At 42.5% G+C, this 22,075-nt stretch overlaps 1 protein-coding gene across 7 annotated transcripts in view; it reads right to left on the bottom strand.

The window, feature by feature from the left end:
* Nucleotides 1–22,075, bottom strand: part of edaradd (EDAR-associated death domain) — a 42,562-nt gene extending 20,487 nt beyond the window's left edge. For 2 of the 7 annotated variants that reach the window (XM_061789407.1, XM_061789408.1), the window contains exons 1-3: nucleotides 21,935–22,075; nucleotides 12,176–12,237; nucleotides 11,782–11,824 (exon numbers count right to left, since the gene is read on the bottom strand). In XM_061789407.1, the coding sequence (XP_061645391.1) occupies nucleotides 11,782–11,824; nucleotides 12,176–12,237; nucleotides 21,935–21,968 (139 nt within the window). In that variant the 5' untranslated portion in view covers nucleotides 21,969–22,075. The remainder of the gene's footprint in view (nucleotides 1–11,781; nucleotides 11,825–12,175; nucleotides 12,238–21,934) is intronic. The other 5 variants (XM_061789409.1, XM_061789411.1, XM_061789410.1 and 2 more) reach the window with 4 other exon arrangements.

Here is a 22,075-nt window from a genome sequence, read left to right as displayed (position 1 = left end):
ATTGACTGGTCCTCTGGGCAAGTTCTGTCATGGGGCAGCAATTGTGCCCATGTGATGTTCAGGGCTATGTTTCAAATGACAATCCACAGACCCCATCATGGGATCCTGATTTATCTCAAGTGCCCACCTGTTACCAGGACATTAAAGACGTTTTTTCCAAGTCTAAGGCCAAATCCCTTCCACCCCACAGACCTTATGACTGTGCTGTTGACTTGCTGCCTGGAACCACACCCCCACGAGGGAGGTTATTCTCTCTTTCAGGGCCGGAACACAAGGCTATGAAGGAGTGTGTGGATGAATCACTGGCAGCCGGGATTATTCGCCCATCTTCATCCCCTGCGAAAGCCGGATTTTTCTTTTTGGACAAGAAGGACAAGACTGCGACCCTGTATTGATTACCGGGGTCTCAATTACATAACTGTGAAAAACAGGTACCCTCTTCCTCTCATATCCACCGCCTTTGAGTTCCTGGAGGGAGCCAAGATTTTCACCAAACTAGACTTAAGAAATGCATATCATCTAGTCAGGATAAGGGAGGGGGATGAATGGAAAACAGCATTCAACACACCAACGGGACAGTATGAGTATTTGGTAATGCCTTTGGACTAACGCTCCAGCTGTGTTCCAGAACTTTGTCAATGATGTCTTGCGTGAATGTGTATGTTTTTGTATATTTGAACGATATTTGGATATTCTCCCCGGATGAGGAGACTCACATCATTCATGTCCGCTCTGTGTTGCAGCAGTTATTGCAGAATGAACGATATGTCAAGGCTGAGAAATGTGAGTTCCACAAGGCGTCAGTTTCTTTTCTGGGGTTCGTGCTGGCTCCAGGTGAAATCAAAATGGACCCTTCCAAAGTTGATGGCGTGACTAATTGGCCCACTCCCACATCTCGCAAAGACGTACAAAGGTTCTTAGGGTTCGCTAATTTCTACAGAAAGTTCATTAGAAATTTCAGTTCTATAGCCTCGCCTTTGCATGGTCTTACCTCGCCACACAGACCTTTCGTATGGAACCCGCTTTGTCAGGCAGCTTTTCAAAAACTTAAATCGAGCTTTACCTCTGCTCCCATCCTCACTTTGCCAAATCTCAAACAGCAGTTTGTGGTAGAAGTTGATGCGTCTGATGCCGGTATAGGAGCAGTGCTCTCCCAGAAATGTCTCAAGGATGGTAAATTACATCCTTGTGCTTATCTCTTCAAAAAACTGACCCCAGCCGAGAGAAATTATGACATTGGTGACCGTGAACTGCTGGCAGTCAAGGTGGCTTTGGTGGAGTGGAGGCACTGCCTCGAGGGAGCACATACTCCGTTTTTAGTGTGGACCTATCACAAGAACCTGGAATATCTTAAAACTGCTAAGAGATTAAATGCGAGGCAGGCTAGATAGGCTCTGTTCTTCACTAGATTAAATTTCACGTTATCCTACTGACCTGGTTCTGAAAATGGTAAGCCAGATGCTTTATCGCGCATTTTCTGCGCAGAGAATTCTTTGTCCGACCCTATAACCATTTTGCCCAAGTCATGTTTCGTTTCTGCTTTTGTTTGGTACATTGAGACTGCGGTAAAGGAGGCTCTGAAGAACACTATTAGCCCTGAAAATTGCCCTGAAAACAGGCTTTATGTGGTTCCGACCTTAAGGGGAAGAGTCATCCACTGGGCTCACACTAACCGCACTGTATGTCACCCAGGCATTGCCAAGACTCAATCTGTGGTCGAAACGTGCTTTTGGTGGCCCAATGTTAGAAGGGATGTTACCAATTATGTCAATGCTTGCCAGGTATGTGCTGTTAGTAAGTCCTCCCGCAAACATCCTTCTGGGGAGTTGCGACCCCTGCCAATACCACAACGTCCTTGGTCAGACATCTCCGTAGACTTTGTGACAGGATTACCGACCTCTAAAGGAAATACCACCATTCTCACAGTTGTGGACAGGTTCTCTAAGATGGCACACTTCAATCTTCTTCTTTTCCTTTCGGCTTGTCCTGTTAGGGGTCGCCACAGCGCGTCATCCTTTTCCATGAGAGCCTATCTCCTGCATCCTCCTCTCGAACACCAACTGCCATCATGTCTTCCCTCACGACATCCATCAACCTTCTCTTTGGTCTTCCTCTAGCTCTCTTGCCTGGCAGCTCCATCCTCATCATCCTTCTACCAATATACTCACTCTCTCTCCTCTGGACGTGTCCAAACCATTGAAGTCTGCTCTCTCTAACTTTGTCTCCAAAACATCGAACCTTGGCTGTCCCTCTGATGAGCTCATTTCTAATTTTATCCAACCTGGTCACTCCGAGAGCGAACCTCAACATCTTCATTTCCGCCACCTCCAGCTCTGCTTCCTGTTTTCTCTTCAGTGCCACTGTCTCTAATCAATACATCATGGCTGGCCTCACCACTGTTTTATAAACTTTGCCCTTCATCCTAGCAGAGACTCTTCTGTAACATAACATACCTGACACCTTCCTCCACCCGTTCCAACCTGCTTGGACCCGTTTCTTCACTTCCTGACCACACTCACCATTGCTCTGGACGGTTGACCCCAAGTATTTAAAGTCCTCTACCTTTGCCATCTCTTCTCCCTGTAGCCTCATTCTTCCCCCACCACCCCTCTCATTCATGCACATATATTCTGTTTTACTTCGGCTAATCTTCATTCCTCTTCTTTCCAGTGCATGCCTCCATCTTTCTAACTGTTCCTCCAGCTGCTCCCTGCTTTCACTGCAGATCACAATGTCATCTGCAAACATCATGGTCCACGGGGATTCCAGTCTAACCTCATCTGTCAGCCTATCCATCACCACTGCAAAAAGGAAGGGGCTCAGGGCTGATTCCTGATGCAGTCCCACGTCCACCTTAAATTCTTCTGTCACACCGACAGCACACCTCACCGCTGTTCTGCTGCCCTCGTACATGTCCTGTATTATTCTAACATACTTCTCTGCCACTCCAGACTTCCGCATGCAGTACCACAGTTCCTCTCTGGGTACTCTGTCATAGGCTTTCTCTAGATCTACAAAGACACAATGTAGCTCCTTCTGACCTTCTCTGTACTTTTCCATCAACATCCTCAAGGCAAATAATGCATCTGTGGTACTCTTTCTAGGCATGAAACCATAGTGTTGCTCGCAAATACTCACTTCTGTCCTGAGTCTAGCCTCCACTACTCTTTCCCATAACTTCATTGTGTGGCTCATCAACTTTATTCCTCTATAGTTGCCACAGCTCTGCACATCACCTTTGTTCTTAAAAATGGGCACCAGTACACTTTTCCTCCATTCCTCAGGCATCTTCTCACGCACTAGAATTCTATTGAACAAGCTGGTCAAAAACTCCACAGCCACCTCTCCTAGATGCTTCCATACCTCCACAGGAATGTCATCAGGACCAACTGCCTTTCCATTTTTCATTCTCTTTAATGCCTTTCTAACTTCCCCCTTACTAATCATTGCCACTTCCTGGTCCACCACACTTGCCTCTTCTACTCTCCCTTCTCTATCATTTTCCTCATTCATCAACTCCTCGAAGTATTCTTTCTATCTACCTAGCACACTGCTGGCACCAGTCAACATATTTCCATCTCTATCCTTAATCACCCTAACCTGCTGCACATCCTTCCCATCTCTATCCCTCTGTCTGGCCAGCCTGTATAGATCCTTTTCTCCTTCTTTAGTGTCCAACCTGCCATACATGTCATCATATGCCTCTTGTTTTGCCTTTGCCACCTCTACCTTTGCCCTGTGTCGCATCTCAATGTATTCCTTTCGCCTCTCCTCGGTCCTCTCAGTGTCCCACTTCTTCTTAGCTAACCGTTTTCCTTGTATGATTTCCTGTACTGTGAGGTTCCACCACCAAGTCTCCTTCTCTCCTTTCCTGCCAGAAGATACACCAAGTACTCTCCTGCCTGCTTCTCTGATCACCTTGGCTGCAGTGGTCCAGTCTTCTGGAAGCTCTTCCCGTCCACCGAGAGCCTGTATCACCTCTTCCCGAAAAGCTGCACAACACTCGTCCTGTCTCAGCTTCCACCACATGGTTCTCTTCTCTGCCTTTGTCTTCCTAATTTTCCTCCCCACCACCAGAGTCATCTTACACACCACCATCCTATGCTGTCTAGCCACACTCTCCCCTACCACTACCTTACAGTTGGTAACCTCCTTCAGATTACATCGTCTGCACAAGATGTAATCCACCTGTGTGCTTCTACCTCCGCTCTTGTAGGTCACCCTATGTTCGTGCCTCTTCTGGAAAAAAGTGTTCACTACAGCCATTTGCATCCTTGTTGCAAAGTCTACCACCATCTGTCCCTCCAAGTTCCTTTCCTGGATACCGTACTTACCCATCACTTCTTCATCACCCTTATTACCTTCACCAACATGTCCATTACAATCTGCACCAATTACGACTCTCTCTCTGTCTGGGATGCTCAGAACTACATCATCTAGCTCCTTCCAGAATTTCTCTTTCACCTCTAGGTCACATCCTACCTGTGGGGCATAGCCACTAATCACATTACACATAACACCCTCAATTTCAAATTTCAGCCTCATCACTCGATCTGATACTCTTTTCACCTCCAAGACATTCTTAGCCAACTCTTCTTTTAAAATAACCCCGACTCCATTTCTCTTCCCATCTACACCATGGTAAAATAATTTAAACCCTGCCCCTAAACTTCTAGCCTTACTGCCTTTCCACCTGGTCTCCTGGACACACAATATATCAACCTTTCTCCTAATCATCATGTCAACCAACTCCCGGGATTTTCCTGTCATAGTCCCAACATTCAAAGTCCCCACATTCAGTTCTAGGCTCTGTGTTTTCCTCTTCTCTTTCTGCCGAAGAACCCGCTTTCCACCTCTTCTTCTTTGACTTCGACTTCGACCCACAGTAGCTGAATTTCCAACAGCGCCCTGCAGGTTGACGGCGCCGGTGGCGGACGTTGTTAACCCGGGCCACGACCGATCCGGTATGGAATTCTTTGGATGAACGCTCATATTTGTTTGGCAAGGTTTTAAGCCGGATGCCCTTCCTGACGCAACCCTCTGCATTTATCCGGGCTTGGGACCGGCCTACAGTTTGCACTGACTTGTGCCCCCCATAGGGCTGCATTAAGATGGCACACTTCAATGCACTCCTGAAACTCCCGTCAGCTAAAGACACTGCCGAGTTAATGATACACCAGGTATTCAAGTTCCATGGTTTCCCTATGAATGTGGTATCGGAGAGGGGTCCCCAATTATTTTCGCAATTTTGGAGGGAGTTTTGCAATCTGTCATCACCCTGAAAACAACGGACAAACTGAGAGACTGGGCTCTGATGTCTCGCTTCACAGGAGCCGCGATCCTGGTCTCAGAAAGTGGTTTGGGTCGAATTCTCTCACAATTCCCTCCCCTCTGCATCCACTGGTCTATCGCCTTTTCACGTTGTGCATGGTTACCAACCATCTCTATTTCCTGCAATAGCCCCAGAGTCCACAGTTCCAGCGGCATTGACCTTGGTGAGACGCTACTGGAGGACCTGGGAGCGAGCCCGCCAAATGCTGCTGCGCCAGGGACGGTCCTACAAGACCGCAGCTGACCGTCGGAGGACACCGGCCCCGAACTACAAAGTGGGTCAGCGAGTTTGGCTCTCTACCAAGCATATTCCACTCCGGGTGGAGTCCCGGAAGCTCACTCCCAGGTTCGTGGGGCACTTCCCCATGACAAAGATCATCAACCCTGTCACCCTGAAGCTTCGGCTCCCGAGATCGATGCGGGTCCACCCTGCTTTTCACGTCAGCCTGCTCAAGCCCGCCCAGGAGTCCCCTCTGGTCCCGCCTTCCAGGCCCCCTCTTGCTCCCCGGTTTGTGGACGGGGGCCCTGTCTTCACTGTGAGGCGGTTGTTGTCGTCTCGTTGGAGGGGGAGGGGGTTTCAATATCTGGTAGACTGGGAGGGTTACAGGCCTGAGGAACGGTCATGGGTGCCGTCTGCATTTATCATGGATGACTCGCTTTCGGGACTTCCACGTTGTGCATCCAGGGGCACCGTTAAGGGGGTGGGGGGGGTTGGTACTGTCATGGGTGTGTGTTCCGGTTGTTGCCTTCCCCCTGTCTCATACACAGCTGCTCCTGAGAGCATCTTCACCACCTGTGCCTCGTTCACCCTAATTACCCCTTGCATTTAACCTCGTGTCCCATTCTTTCCAGTCGCCAGTTCGTTGTACCTTGTTGTCGCGTTGCAGCATTCCTTGTTTCCACGTCACAGACTCACAGTAAGACTAGACCCTGTTCCGATTATCAACCTCACCTTTTTGCTTCATGTTTTTGGATACCGTTGCCTTTTTCGGATTGTCTGCCTGTGTACCAACCTCTGCATTATATTAAACCTCTCTTTTTGAAACTGTCCATTTGTTTTGTAGTCGTGCATTTTTGGGTCCTATCCTCTGTTCCGTTCATGATAGTTACAGGTTATTCACACTACGGCTGCAAGTAATGATTATTTCCGTAATAGATTAAACTGACTATTATTCTTTTCCATAAAATGATTATGATTCAGTTACTGGTTTTATCCGTAACATCAGTCAGAAAATAGGCAAAAATGTTGATCATTGTTTTCCAAAGTCAAAGCAGATGTTTGCAAATGTCTTATTTTGATTAAACACAAAAGATAATCAGTCTGCTTTCAACAGAGGACTGCAGAAATCAAGAGAATATTTACTGTTGAGAGGATGAAATCAGAGGATCTGGACAATTTTACAGTGAGTTAAACAATGGCTCTAAACGATTAATCGATCATCAAAATACTTGTTGATTAATTTGAAGATCGATTAGTTGTCAATTAATCGATTAATTGTGACTCCACTTGTTATGTTTTCAGTCAACAGTTCTCAAATATTTTACACCAAGTACCACCTAAAAAAACTCTTTTCAAGTACCCCCATAATGACCAACATAAATTACAGTAATGTAGTAGAACTACTGGTAAAGTATTAACATATCTAATGTTATTGTAAACCACTTTAATTTTATGCACAATTAAACCAAATTATGCGAAAAAAAGGTACTTGGATAATGATTCAGTGAAATGTATTGCACATAAAAGTTAAACAGAATTTGAACTTAGATGTTTAAAATGAAAATAAATATCTTCGAAATTTGACACACCATAGAGAAGTGTTGTTAACCACGCTGCCAAATTTGAAAGATTAAAAAAAAAAATTGGCAAGTATTTCTCAGGTTTTTATATTGCGGTGGAGGGACGATTCATGCCACCCAAGCTGCCCTCCTTTTCTCTGCACTCTGTCAGCTGGTCGGGCCGGGCTCGCAAGAGTCTAGCCTATTACTTCACACTCTGTGCACATTTCTATTACTCACACTGTACATAGTTCGCACATTGGGCATATTCACATCTCATTCAGGTTCCCTGGGGGGACTGGCCCGAGGCATGATGAAGTGGACGCTGGCCACATCTGTGCTGGTCTCCGGTCTGGTCACCCCCCTTCTCTGCCCTGTCGGTCCTCCAGTTTGAATGCATCATACACCCGTCAGTGAGGGGAGGGCAGTGTCGGGATGGGGAGGACACTCGGCCAGATGTTCCGGCACTCCGGCCTGCTCTCTGGCCCGCCATGCCTCTCCCCTGCAGATTTTTAATGCACCACATACTTTTGCACAGCCTTTGGGGAGCTGGATGGCCTGGGTCGGGGTGACGGTTGTGGGTCATCATTGCTCCGGTGACCGTCTTGCCTCACTGCCACCAGTCTCCCCAATTTTAATCGATAACACCCCACCACACGTGATCAAGGTATAGGGATAATAGTTGCCAGTCGGGGACCAGGTAACTATTGTAACGGTACTTGTGGTCAAATATCTAGACTGTCTAACTATTGTTCTGCTGTGGTTCCCCTTGTCCACTCTGTCTGTCCCCTAAAACCTTTTTCTGTCCGGCTGCATTTTCAATAAACATCAGAATAATTATCCATCCATCCATTTTCTGAGTCGCTTATCCTCACAAGGGTCGCGGCCCACCAATCGCAGGGCACATATAAACAAACAACTATTCGCACTCAGATTATTTAGTCTTCAATCAACCTACCATGCATGTTTTTGGGATGTGGGAGGAAACCGGAGTGCCCGGAGAAAACCCACGCAGAACATGCAAACTCGTCACAGGCGGGGCCGGCGATTGAACCCCGGTCCTCAGAACTGTGAGGCAGACGCTCTAACCAGTCGTCCACCGTGCCGCCTCAGAATAATTAAACAATTAAAAAATAAGCAGAGGGAGTATTTCAAACTCCCCTGCTGTACATCAAAACTGTTCCAGCACAAAAGGCATAAGAGCCACCATTCTGCAAGCCCATGTAGCTGAACAGAACAGGTTATATATAAAAAAAGGATACTTTGTGATTCAGAATTCACCAAGCGTTGGATTGTTGGCCCACTAATAGGGAACATGATCTGAAAGGGGACGTGGGTGAAAATTAAAAGAGAGGGGGATAGTTTGAGGTGAGGTTCGCAATCCGCTCCCATTAGAAATGTGCATCGCTCACACACATTTTGGCAACAATGACCATGAGCTTTGCGATTTTATCCAGTTACATTATAAATTATATAGTTAAGAATTATAAAACACAACATATGATTGTATTTGCATGGCGTGGTGGTGGCTGTGACTCGCTCTCTTAAAACACGGAAATGCTGTGCTGCCGTTCAGCTGAGTTAAGTGGGTGGGTGCCAACCTCGAAGTGGGCAGGTACTTGAATATTAATTAACAAAACAATGATGCCTTTTGCATTAAATCGACAAACAAAATAGATGTTAAACTTAAACCATGCCAGAGACAAATTTTGAGTATGTTTTGAATAAAACGTCAGAAAAACAAATGATTGGCATGGGATGACATTTAAAAAAGGTACTAGGACAATCTGAAACTCACATCGGACAACAGTTACAGTGTTGTGTGCGTGCCTTTCAGGGGCGTGTCAGAAACTTGGCTGGTTAGTCTTGTGAATGTTGAGTTTTGGCCTGCTGTAGCTTCTTGTGAACTCATTTTGTATTTGTGTGTTTGACTGTTTGTCCCGTTCATTAAAATGCTCAATGTGCATCGGCAACTGTGACTCTCATTTTCCACTTCATTCTAGCAGCGGTGTATCTGAATCTCACTCCTAAGACAAACTTTGGCCCACAACTCAAAACAAAAACAAAAAAAAACATCGCTCAAACTCAGTTGGGGCCCTTGTGAGTCAAGGTGCCACTGTACAAAGGAAATTGCATGAAAGAAGTAGACTCACATTTGAAAGCAGCTGGTATTAGCTGGTTGTTCACTTCTTTTTATATATACATTCAAATTACATAAATTAAAATTCTAAATTTACTTTAAAATCTCAATACACTAGTAAATGTTTTACGCTGTAAACGGTTTGAGACCGCATCAGTTTTCCAGTTTTAAGATAGAGCCTGTCCCATCTGACTTTGGGCAAGAGGCAGGGTATGCTCTGAATTGGTCCCCTGAGTCGGGATCAGAAAATCAGGAAATTTTCACTGTTTTGCGCATTTTAACATTACCACATTTATAAAAGAGAAGCGGTGGAAAGGTGGATGACTGGTTCGCCAGTCTGCCTCACATCTCTGAGGACCTGAGTTCAAATCTGGTGAGGGACTGTGTGGAGTTTGCATGTCCTCCTTGTACCTTTTTTTTCCCCGGGTACTCTGCTTTCCTCCCACATCCCAAAAACATGCATTGGTAGGTTAACTGAATACTCTAATTTGCCCGTAGGTGTGAACGTGAGTGTGAAATGTTGTTTGTTTATATGTGCCCTGCAATTGGCTGGCGACCAGTTCAGAGTGTACCCCGCCTCTCGCCCAAAGATAGTTGGCATCAGCACGGCTGCGACCCTAGTGAGGATAAACAATATGGAAAATGAATGAAAGAGAAGCAAAACACTTTCTGGAAATGTCTGTGACTAAACCATCAAATCTGATAAAGGTTATTTAAATGTTGAGGCACAGCAAAAGAGGAATAGATTTGATTTATGATACAAACATATTGGAACCCAACTCATTTTAATACAGCAGCACTTCTACATACACATTAAAAGTACATATCTTTTCTGGAGTCAAGCAAACCCCGATAGTGAGTGCTAAATATGTAAAAAATTTACTTTAGACATATTTTTGGGGACTTTTATATGGAATGCAATATACAAAATGTAAAACACATTAACAGAAATTAACTGGTTCTCTGAGTACTAATACAATGTATACATTCCTCTCTTTGCTCCTCCTCCTCTTTATTTCCTAATAGGGATTATTATGTGCCCCTCGGGGAGTCCTGTGATCCTGTGGGGCTCTAGGAGAATGGGGCACCGGACCCCCTGATATGGGCTGTACGACCAGTGTCAGAGTTTGGTCCGCATTCCCGGCGGTATGTCGAATACGTTTCCAGTGAGAGTTGGACTCAGCCAAGGCTGCTCTTTGTCACCGATTCTGTTCATTCCTTCATGGTCAGAATTTCTAGACGCAGCCAAGGCGTTGAGGGGGTCCGGTTTGGGAGCGTCAACATTACATCTCTGCTTTTTACATTTCTGCTTTTGTTGTGGTTCTGATGGCTCCATCAAGCCGCAATCTTCAGCTCTCACTGAAAATTTTTGCAGCCAAGTGTGAAGCGGCTTTGGTGAAAATCAACACCTCCAAATTTGAAACCATGGTCCTGATTCGGAAAAGGGTGTGCCCTCTCTGGGTTGAGGAGGGAATCTTGTCCCAAGTGGAGGAGTTTAGGTATCTCGGGGTCTTGTTATCGAGTGAGGGAAGAATGGCGCGGGAGATCGACAGGTAGATTGGTGCAGCATCTGCAGTGATGGGGACTTTGTTTCGGTCTGTCATAGTAAAGAAGTAGCTGAGCCGAAAGGCGAAGCTTTTAATTTACTGATGGATCTACGTTCTACCCTCACCTATGGACACGAGCTGTGGGTTGTGATCGAAAGAACAAGATCGCGGATACAATAGGCTGAAATGAGTTTCCTTCGCAGGGTGTCCGGGCTCTCCCTTAGAGATAGGGTGAGAAGCTTGGTCATCTGGGAGAGGCTCAGAGTTGAGCCGCTGCTCCTACGCATTGAGAGGAGCCAGATGAGGTTGCTTGGACATCTGGTTCGGACGCCCCCTGGATGCCTCCCTGGTGAGGTGCTCTGGAAACGTGCCACCGGGAGGAGGCCTCAGGGATGACCCAGGCCATGCTGGACAGACTATGTCTCTTGTCTGGCCTGGGAATGCCTCAAGATTTCCCAGGAAGAGCTGGACAAAGTGGCAGGGGAGAGGGAAATCTGGGCTTCCCTGCCCCCACGACCCGACTTCGGAATCCAGTCAGTTAGCTTGTCAGCAGCACCTTAGCTGCTACAACAGCTATATGCTGTATTCTTGTTGTTAAAATATTATATTTCAATCAAGAAATGTATGGTTATACACTTTTCTAGCTTGTACATGCCATAGACTCATTTTGACTATTACTATTACTACTATATTACATACAGTAAAAGAAAGAAATCTCAAATTTGATGAGGGCTAGGATTCACTTGAAAAACGGGCGAGAAACGCCTATGGTCGGAATGAACAATTTGTAATAATATCACAATATGATATAGGGTACATGACTAGTCATAAGACCAATAAATATTTTTACCGTATAATAATTATTTGCCATAGTCAATGATAAAATATCTTTAGAATCCTAGTAAACTGGAGGTCAACAAGTTTCCAAAAACCGACTGCATTGGACTATACGTTCAGTGTATGTGCTTTGATAAACGTACTTACCATTGGGATCAGTGACTTGAACAGGGTAATTGGCTTCTAAAGACTGTGACAGAGAAAAGGAGAGCAGTTATTAGTAGAAAAATAAATCAAGCTAAAAATAAAGAGCCCTTTTGTGGAAGTTAAGAATTCAGCCTGACACACATCAGCCTTCTACTACAAGAGAAAATAACTGTACAAAGACAGGAAATGGCATGCTGGAACTTGTCCCTCAGTGAACCCTCGTGTGCTTGCTGCAGTTTTACAGTACTACATCTCTGAGCATACCAAAAGACACGGGCGTAAAAGAGGGAACAAAGGGAAATCAGCATAAACGAAAATGAACGAATAGTTCAGAGACAGTTGGCACGTTAAGGCTGGAGGAGAGAATACATGAATACATGATAAAAGTACTCACAAATTCTGCCACAAAGGTGGTGGTGTCTGTGTCCTCCACTGGCTCTGAGCTGATTCTGTCCGCTTTCAAACATAGGGAGTTTTATTAAAATCCAAAATCCATAGCCACCATGACACATTGCATGAACTGCAGATACAGTGGTGCCTTGAGATACGAGTTGAATTTGTTCTGTGACCAAGCTCATAACTCATATGACTCTTATCTCAAATCATCTTTCCCCATTGAAATGCCATTATTTGGAAATGCCATTAATCCGTTGCAGCCTCCTCCAAAAAAACTAAAATTGTGTTATGTGTTTTTGAATAAGAAAAATAGCACTCTATAATCCTGTACTTTATAAAAACATACAGTAAGGACATAATTATCATATAATATTATAATATCGAAAAGCAGTGTTGAGAAAGTTCATTTTCTATGTGAATTAATTCAAAGTTCAGGTGACCATTCCAAAAATGAACTAGTTCAGTTCATAGTTCATATTTCAAAATTTTTAACTAAGTTCACCGGTCCAAAAATGAACTAGTTCATAGTTCTTTTTTTTTCTTCTCCCAAATACTGTATGTTGCTGACCCACAAAATACTGGCATTTCATTACCCCATGTTGCCACTCATTCAGTCCACACTAGTAGACAGCTGCAGCTTTCACCCTACAATTTCAAAAACATGAGTAAAAACCTGTTGCTTAAATGGTCTTTTTTTAAATGAGGAATTAAAACAAAAACTGGACTTTTGTACTAAATGTGCAAACAAAAACACACTGCAGAGTATCACACGAACAATGGTGAAAGGACATTGATAACATTTCTAGCAGTTCTGGCTGACTACATAATATTAAGAAAATATTTTATCTTATCTGGTCTTATATTACAATTCAAAATAAATAATTAATAAAAATAAATTCCTTATTATGACAGTGTGATTGTACAGTGTTTAAAATAAACATTCTGACACAAATCATAATTTTCCAAACAAAGAAAGCCTTCAATTTACGGAGTGTCCCTGAACCCACCTCCCGCATGTAAATTGGAATGATGTATGAATAATACATAGGATTAATATTAATACATCCATTATTATGGATTAGGATTACTACATCATTCATAAAGTATGATCGCCGTATTCAGTTGCCAAATACGGCGATCATTCCCCCAACATATGATGGCTCGTAAGTATATAATGTGTTCAGACTGGTTTTGTCCTGGAAGTCCTGAATAAAACCTGGCACTCTTAAATGAAAATGTTCGTTTGAAAACCGTACTTTGATGCCAGAATGAGCGCGTTTTCAAGAACGTTCATCAGCCAGAAATTAACTTAATTCAATTCACGTTCGCACAAATTATGAGCTAGTTCATGAACTCTTGTTCATTGAACTCGTTCAGGTACAACACTGTTGAAAAGAATTAAACACTTTTTGTCACACTTTGCATCGATTGACTGGCCATTGTGCTGCTACCTGCCTTGGCCACCTGTGGGCAGTATAAGACAGACAGATGGACATACTGTACATAGACATCTGCACAGTATAGACGTCTCAGTTCCTCACAGAGGATAAAGAATATGACTTGAGTACTGTTATACCTGGATCAGACTACAATATTTTAGCCCCTATATTGGCCCGATTTGCTGTCCCATACGACTTCCCTAGATAGAGGCCTGACATATTTTGTCGGAAACGGCAAAACCCCTCGTAGTATGACATAATTGACGATCAACAATTTGTCCCTATGATAGCCCTACAACACCAAAATGAAAAATCTAGCATGTTTTTTTTTTTTTTGGTATATCTTTTGTGTAGTATGACATATCAACGAGAATCGTCCAAGATTGCACGTTGACGTCGACCGATAGGATTGCTTCTTGCAACGGTACCTCTCTTCCCTTTGTTCACCGTTGTCAACATGTATACACGCCCACAAACCAATGTTTACCGAAACTTTAGAACATGAATCGACAGAACACCGCCATAATGTTTACGTACCAATGTTAGTGGTAGCACTAGCTAGCTACATTAACGCTATGTTGCCTGCTTACTAGGAGTATTACAAGTATGTGAACATTACCTCAAGCTTTCTTTGAAGAATGGACAGCCCTAACGTCCTCTGCGGGGCACCCAGCGACGACACCACACACATTTTTTTCTTCTATTTGTTCTTTTTCTCAAGACAAAATGTTGCCGCAATCAAAACTAGAGTTGTTGTAGCTGCCATGGTAACGGTTGTATCTGGTAACGTTGACACATTTTCCAGTCCTGCCTCTCCTGACAGTTTGATTTGACAAGATTAGCCCAATGATTGTTATATATGTCGTGTAGTGTTGCCAGTCTTCTGACCGAGACACAGAACGATTTTATGGCAGCAGTCTGACATTGTGCCATAGTGAGAGACCACATTTGTCTGATACAGGCATTATATTGAATGTCTAAATACGTCGCTGCACTGTTTGTTAGCATTAGCATTAAATTATCAGACTGAAGGATGAACTGTTTGTTTTAAATACAAAACATGTAATTCACATAGTTTATGTTTAGTTTGACAGTAAACTTGAACTGGTAGTGGCATTAAACAACTTAACGCCTCTTTTTTGAAGAATTGGTCACCATTTGCTAAAGCGCCGTTTTTTGTGAAGTGAGTTGAGTTGAGTTCACTGTCACCACATGGCGCTCGTATCTCAAGTGTGCGCTCGCAAGGCAAAGCAAAAAAAAAATCGACCAAATGATGGCTCTTATCGCGAAAAACCAGAGATAGAAGCGATAAGAAGCAATTTCACATATTATTTGGAAAAGAATGACAAAAGAAAACTGGTACAGAAAATACCAGGAAAATGCAAACCCTTGATTTTTCTGTGATTGGAAAGTCATTGTATCTATCCAAAGGGGTCCAAATAAAGAGCCCTTCTGATTGTTAAGTAAACGCAAACTGATTTTTGACATTTTAACCAATTTTTAAAATGTAGAGAGGAAAGAAAATCTGTTCTACCTGCTTTTATATTGTGTAGCGTACTCGAGATGACCAACACAGCACTCCACACACATAACGGTATCACCGACAATCATGAGTCTCCCCCAAATCATATATCTGGAATTGTACCAAGACTGACCTGTGAGAGGCACCATTCAGACTGGGCATTCAGACTGCCAGAAAATACAAAGAAGAACGGTAGTAGTAGAAGAAGAAATACAAGGGGCCAGGCAAATTGAAGACATGTTATGAAAACACTCAAACACAACCTCTATTTTTGTCTGGCAACAGTGAGAGCTTCAGGTTGTATCTAAATTGGCTATCGTTCTGTTCCACATTAAAATGACGGAGTCCTTGGATCAGCTGACCCCACACACAAAGATTTGTTCATAAATGTTGAACATTTTGACATTTACGATTGTCGGCTCCGAACAAATCGGGAAGGAAACCTAACTCATATGACACCCCAAAACAGTGACTAATCTGTCAGGATTAGACAGATAAAGACAGCCAAAAATTGAGGTTTTGCCGACTTTGATTGGAGGGGGAGAATCGGGTTAAAATTCAGTCGTACTCTCTATGTGTATGTGTCAGGATATAACGTTAATTCGTGTGGGACTCAAAAAATACCTTTAAGATGATCACATATAAGCAGTATGTCATACATCTTTAAACCAACAATATGAATTGACAACCTCAAAATCATTGCCATGCCAGTGTTAGAGGACTATGATTGGTCGGCCTTTCTGGTTAGCTCTGACTATTACTGCTATAATAGCTCTTATATTTACAGTATACTATTAATTTAGTACAGTATATTTATTAGTTATTCTTGATGTGTGTCAATCTTGTTTTGATGCACAAAGCTAGATCCCATTTAAAGATTGATGCCCACTCAATGGGCAATAATCGTGAACGTACCATTGTCCGAGAATCAAGCCCAAACCGTGTAGAGTCAGCTATGTGAATGACCCCACTACCAAATTAACCAAGGACTTGCTATTTGCTCACATGAACAATAGCATTAAGCATTTTGATGTCAGTTACAAAATACATGCTTTATTTGTAACACTGCAACCTCTTGCATAAGATAGCTCACTTAGTTCTCGTTTGCCATGATTGTTACCCTCAGTTAAACTGATGTATTATTAATTTCTCTTCACTGGCATACTGTAGCACACAGTCAGAATGGATTCCTTCCAACTCCTTCCTTGCTTAAATATTCTTTCACTGTCAGTCATCAGTTCAAAATATTATGTTTATAATCCAAAATTGTTGGCACCTAGTTATCTAAAAGAAATTAATTAAGTGTGATCTAAAGCATGAAGGCCATATTTGGAGGAAAGCTCAGACAACCAATGGTGACAATTTCTAAAAACATGGTGTTCTAAAGCTACTGTCCTGGTGTCCAATGTGAGTATACAGTGGGTATGGAAAGCATTCAGACCGCCTTAAATTTGTCACTCTTTGTTATATTGCAGCCATTTGCTAAACTCAAGTTAATTTTTTCCCTCATTAATGTACACACACAGCACCCCATATTGACAGGAAAAAAAACTGAATTGTTGATGTTATTAAAAAAGAAAAACTGAAATATCACAAGGTTACTGATGGTGTAGTGGTACACTCCCCTGACTTTGGTGCGGGCAGTGTGGGTTCAGTTCCCACTCAGTGACGGTGTGAATGTGAGTGCGAATGGTTGTCCGTGTCTATATGTGCCCTGCGACTGACTGGCGACCAGTTCAGGGTGTAGTCCGCCTTTCGCCTGAAGTCAGCTGGGATAGGCTCCAGCGCCCCGTGACCCTAACCAGGATAAGCGGTGTTGAAAATGGATGGATGGATGAAATATCACACAGGCATAAGTATTGATAAGTGATAAGATGAGCAGTGCCGGTTTTTCTCCACACATAACACTTAGAATTAAGGCCAAAAATTTCTATCTTGGTCTCATCAGACCGGAGGGTCAGCACTAGGAAGGGTTCGGGTTATCCCAAATGTCTTCCATTTAAGGATTATGGAGGCCATTGTGCTCATAAGAACCTGAAGTGCAGCAGAATTTTTTTTATAACCTTGGCCAGATCTGTGCCACAATTCTGTCTCTGAGCTCTTCAGCCAGTTCCTTTGACCTCATGATTCTCATTTGCTGTGACATGCACTGTGAGCTGTAAGGTCTTATATAGACAGGTGTAGGGGACATGCTCCCCGCAAACTGAGGTGACACAGTGACGGCGTGATAAACTGCGTCCTTCAAAGCCACCATGCTGTGAGACTGCCCAAGGCGATAATGCCTCCTGGACCCTAAACTAATTAGCAGGTCCCTTAGAAATATTGGTTTACAGTCATCAAAGAGTCCTTTCTTCGTTTGAACTCACAACAAGGGTCGATCGACGATGGGATGCAAATACAGCAACAAACTATTTGCTTAATATCCAAACGTGCATGCAAGGCACCACCCACTGGCGTTTGAGAGTACTGCAACCGTGAACCCTCATTTGATGTTTAACCAAGGATAAATGTCTGTTCTGATATTTCACGAACTCTGCAGAAATTTTCCAAACGTATGCCTTGATGTCTGTGTCAGTGTGTAGTGCAAGTGCAATTGTGAGATTTTGAGAATTGTTTGTCTTTATTTGACTCCCACCAGCATGAAATGTGATTTGAACCATAAGCAGTTGATTTGCCAAAACTAAAGTACAAACAGTCAGTCTGATATGCTTGACCTCTGAGTAAAGAGAGTACCAAGTTGAGGTTATTTTATATTAATATATGATTTTAAACCCGGCGGCACGGTGGCCGACTGGTTAGACCGTCAGCCTCACAGTTCTGAGGCAGCTTGCCAGCCACGGGCTGGTTTCGGCCTCGCCTCCCACCTTTGCCCTTTCTTTGTTCGGGCACACGGCTCAGTAACCGCGAAGGCCGGGATGAGAATAGACTCGGCTTCCCAGCCTATCCTTGGGCCACCGCTAAACGATCAGAGCAGCTGCTACTAAGGTACCAGGTACGCTTCCAGCCAAGCGTGATCGCTCTGAAATTGTCAGTGAGCCACAAAAAGGGCAGGAAAAGAGACGGTCATATTCTCCCAAGGAGGCGTGACGAACAACCAGTTTTTGTCTTCCGCCTCTTTTGTTTTGCTTTATTTTTCTACATTTTTTCCTTCTTCAACAAAATCTGCCTCCGTGCTTCCTGAGAGAGACCACTCCCAGAGGCTACCTGAGTACGGTCGTGAGTAGACATGGCAAACTTTTGCCAGACTGTACAATATTAGTGCCTAATAATCCATCCATTTTCTGTACCGCTTCTCCTCACTAGGGTCGCGGGCGTGCTCGAGCCTATCCCAGCGACCTTCGGGCAAGAGGTGGGGTACACCATGAACTGGTTGCCAGCCAATCGCAGAGTACCTAGAGAAAACCCACCCAGGCACAGGGATAACATGCAAATTCCACACAGGGGAGGCCGGAATTTGAACCCCGGTCCACAGAACTGTAAGGCAGATGTGCTCACCAGTCGTCCGCCAGTGCCTAATAATTTCGGGGAAATTACTAGCTTCAGACAAAATCTCAATTTTGTCCTTTCTCTCGCTCTCTCTCGTCTGGGATGGACGCGTTAAACGCTCGCGTTTTCCACTTTAGCCCAACACATGATGTTCTATTTCCCTTTTCGTATTCCTATTTTCCTTTTTACCATTATTAGTGTTATTTTCTTTCTTTAGTTAGACCCCCTTAGTGTGTTTCCCTTTAGAGCCCTTGTAGATGTCATTAAATATACTATAAAATTTCACTCTTGGTCGTATTTTGTATGTGCTCTGAGTTTAAGTAAGCCCTGTCATCTAGAACTCAAAATTTCATAAAGTGTAGCAACCTTCAGATTACGACACTGATAAAAAGGTTTCTCGTCATTTCCCCGAAATTTTATAAACATAAAAAGTGACGTGGTTCCCCTTTACTAGATAAAATAGTTTGATTTGAACAATTAAACTTAAAATTACACTTAACTGGAAGTTAAGTTAAATTCCGGATTATTCTTTTCTCCTAAATTAATTACATTTTTATTCAACTAATATACGCTAATTCGCTAGCTTTCCTAATCAAGTCCAATCAGTATAATCAAACACAGCTGGACTCCAATGAAGGTGTAGAACCAGCTCAAGGATGATCAGATGAAATGGATAGCACCCGAGGTAAATATATGAGTGTCACAGCAAAGGGTCTTATGGCCTTACTTATACTTAATACTTATGGCTGTGTGATATTTTAGTTTCTTCCTTTTTAATAAATCTGCGTTAATATCAACAATTTGTTTTGTTTCTGTCAATATGGGGTGCTGTGTGTACATTAATGAGAAAAAAATTAACTTAAATGATTTTAGCAAATGGCTGCAATATAACAAAGAGTGAAAAATTATAAAAGTCTGAATACTTTCCGTTACCCACTGTACAATTGAGAAATGGCATGAGCAACTGTGCTGTTTATGGCAGACAGTGTGGTTTGTTTAATTTCAAGCTATTAAGACGCTTCCACTAAGTAAAGGTGAGAGTTGTTGTTGCTACATTTCGAAAGGAAGAAGCTTAATTGCACGTCTGTCACAAGACATGTAAAACCTTTTCCTGCATAAATGTTATCATGCAATACATCCGTAGGAATGGGACATGGGACAATCGGACAAGCCAACACGTTTTACCATCGCCCCTTCCAAGCTTCTGTAGAGAACAAATGTGGTTTATGCAGCAGCCACCATGCAAATCTCAGATGCAATAATGAATATAGAGCACACTTATTGCATAATAAAATTTGTGTGTGGGGGACAAACCAGTACACAAAACATACAACAACAACAACAAAACAGCAGCTTTGGTGGCATTGCACTTAAGGTACAAAAGAAACAAGCTCAATAATCATGTTAAACCCTAGATTTGTTGAGCATTGTTTCTACCTTTTTGGGAATGCAAGGACATGTTTCTACATGCTCAGGATAATGTTCAAAAGATGAAATACAAACCGCATGATAATACATTGGTTATGGGCTTCAATTCCACACAAGTAAACCTTGCTTGTCTACTGTTTGACCACCCATGTCTCCTACGAAACTATTAAGCACAGTTTTTGAGCAGCCTGCATCGTGGGACAATTGTTTTTTTTCCTCACAATGTTGCTACAAGTTGAGAAGGAAGGAATCTACATTGATAGTTAATTTTATTTTCTATACACCCCACCTTGTGATTAGTAACTGTACCTCATTCACTGTGATTTTTAAACACAGTTAATCTTGAATGGCAGAGCACCTGCTGTCATAATGGATTTTTTGAAAGAAACAAAAGGTTTAAACACAATCTATTACAGGATGCTGGCTGACCTGCAATTTGTTTGTATTTGGAAAAAAAATTTCTACTGTTCCCATCATAAAACTATTTACTATAGATACAAGCAATTAGATAATTGTTTGATCTGAGGTAGACTCTCCCACAATATCCCGAGGTCTTCTTAAATGTGATGCAAGACAGCGGTTTGAATTCTGAACTTATGCATGATTTTAATGGCATATTTGTCCTGAAAATGTTGGTTGAATTCCAGGCTCTATGATTTTAGAGGTTCCATTATATATTTATTTTGATTAACATCCAAAGGACATGTACTATTAAATAGATTTTCATATGGATCTGGAAGGCTTAGATTTATTTTTTATTTTTTTAAACGGTACCTCTGTTGGTTGCTGCCAAATTGTGCACTCTGTTTTGCCTCATTTGCTTCAACAGATGATTCATCAACAATTATTTCTACGCCAACACTTCAAGATTACTTAATTGATTTAATATGGTACCTGAATCACCTGTTCGCAGTTAAATAAGCCGAAAGGAGCATTGTCGCAACCTAGTGTTGTGGCAGTACAGTTTGGCCAAAGACTGAATTGCACACAGTACATGACAAATGTCTGGAACGAAAAAGTGGAGAGAACAAAGAACAACAGGTCATCAGTTTAGGACCATCCTGACATAGGACACTTCAAGGTTACAAATGCGGCGTAGCGTAAGAAGCGTCAATTTAATATTGCGTTTAAGGGCATGTTCAGTTACTGTCAAACTGTTTTTCTATTTGATTGCTTTAGATTTATGGTGTAGATGTGTTTTAATACAAATATGTACTATAGTAATGCCATTTTGAGGTTACAAACAGCACACAATGAACAATTTTGTGCAGCGGCATAAGAATACGTAGTCACGGCACAGGAAGTCACACTCAGATACAGTTTTTCATTTGATCCTTTCGGTTTTGCCAAGAAGTGTTTTGTTTTTAAAAATAAGTACATTCTGTAATTATTATTTTATTGGTCCTTTTCTAGTTATTGCCTATATTTTAACAATGCACAATGTGTATTGCCTAATTTGAGGCATCATAGATTTTATTTTCAAATACAACATTTTTAATTACATTTTTAGATATGTCTTCCATTTTTAAAATTGTCCTTTGATAATAATGACCGTTTCAGCTCTATCTATCTATCTATCTATCTATCTATCTATCTATCTATCTATCTATCTATCTATCTATCTATCTATCTATCTATCTATCTATCTATCTATCTAGCTAGAGATATTAGATGTTAAGCCAATTGCTTTATTAATAATCACTGTAATATAATTAATGAGTCAAAGAGGATTCCATCTATCTTGTCTGGTGTCACAAAGGAAACACTTGCTACACGTGCTACCACTAAATTGAGTTCCCTTAAGGTATGACTCAGTGGAAATAAACCGAGTCTTCCCAGTGAAATACAATTATTCAATGTAGAAGTGATTTAAAACACTTACCAAATGGTTCTTTACGAGTTCTCAAAGTGCTCATTTTTGAAGCCTCTCCAGTACTGCAGATCAGTGTAGAGAGTTTAAAGATGTTGATGCCAGCCAGTGGCGGCACCAAAAGAACCCCCCCCCCCCCAAAAGAAAAAGAAC

This window comes from Phyllopteryx taeniolatus, chromosome 11, assembly GCF_024500385.1.
Source record: "Phyllopteryx taeniolatus isolate TA_2022b chromosome 11, UOR_Ptae_1.2, whole genome shotgun sequence".
In the NCBI taxonomy this organism is placed as follows: Eukaryota; Metazoa; Chordata; class Actinopteri; order Syngnathiformes; family Syngnathidae; genus Phyllopteryx; species Phyllopteryx taeniolatus.
This window is presented reverse-complemented; position numbering and strand designations above follow the sequence as displayed.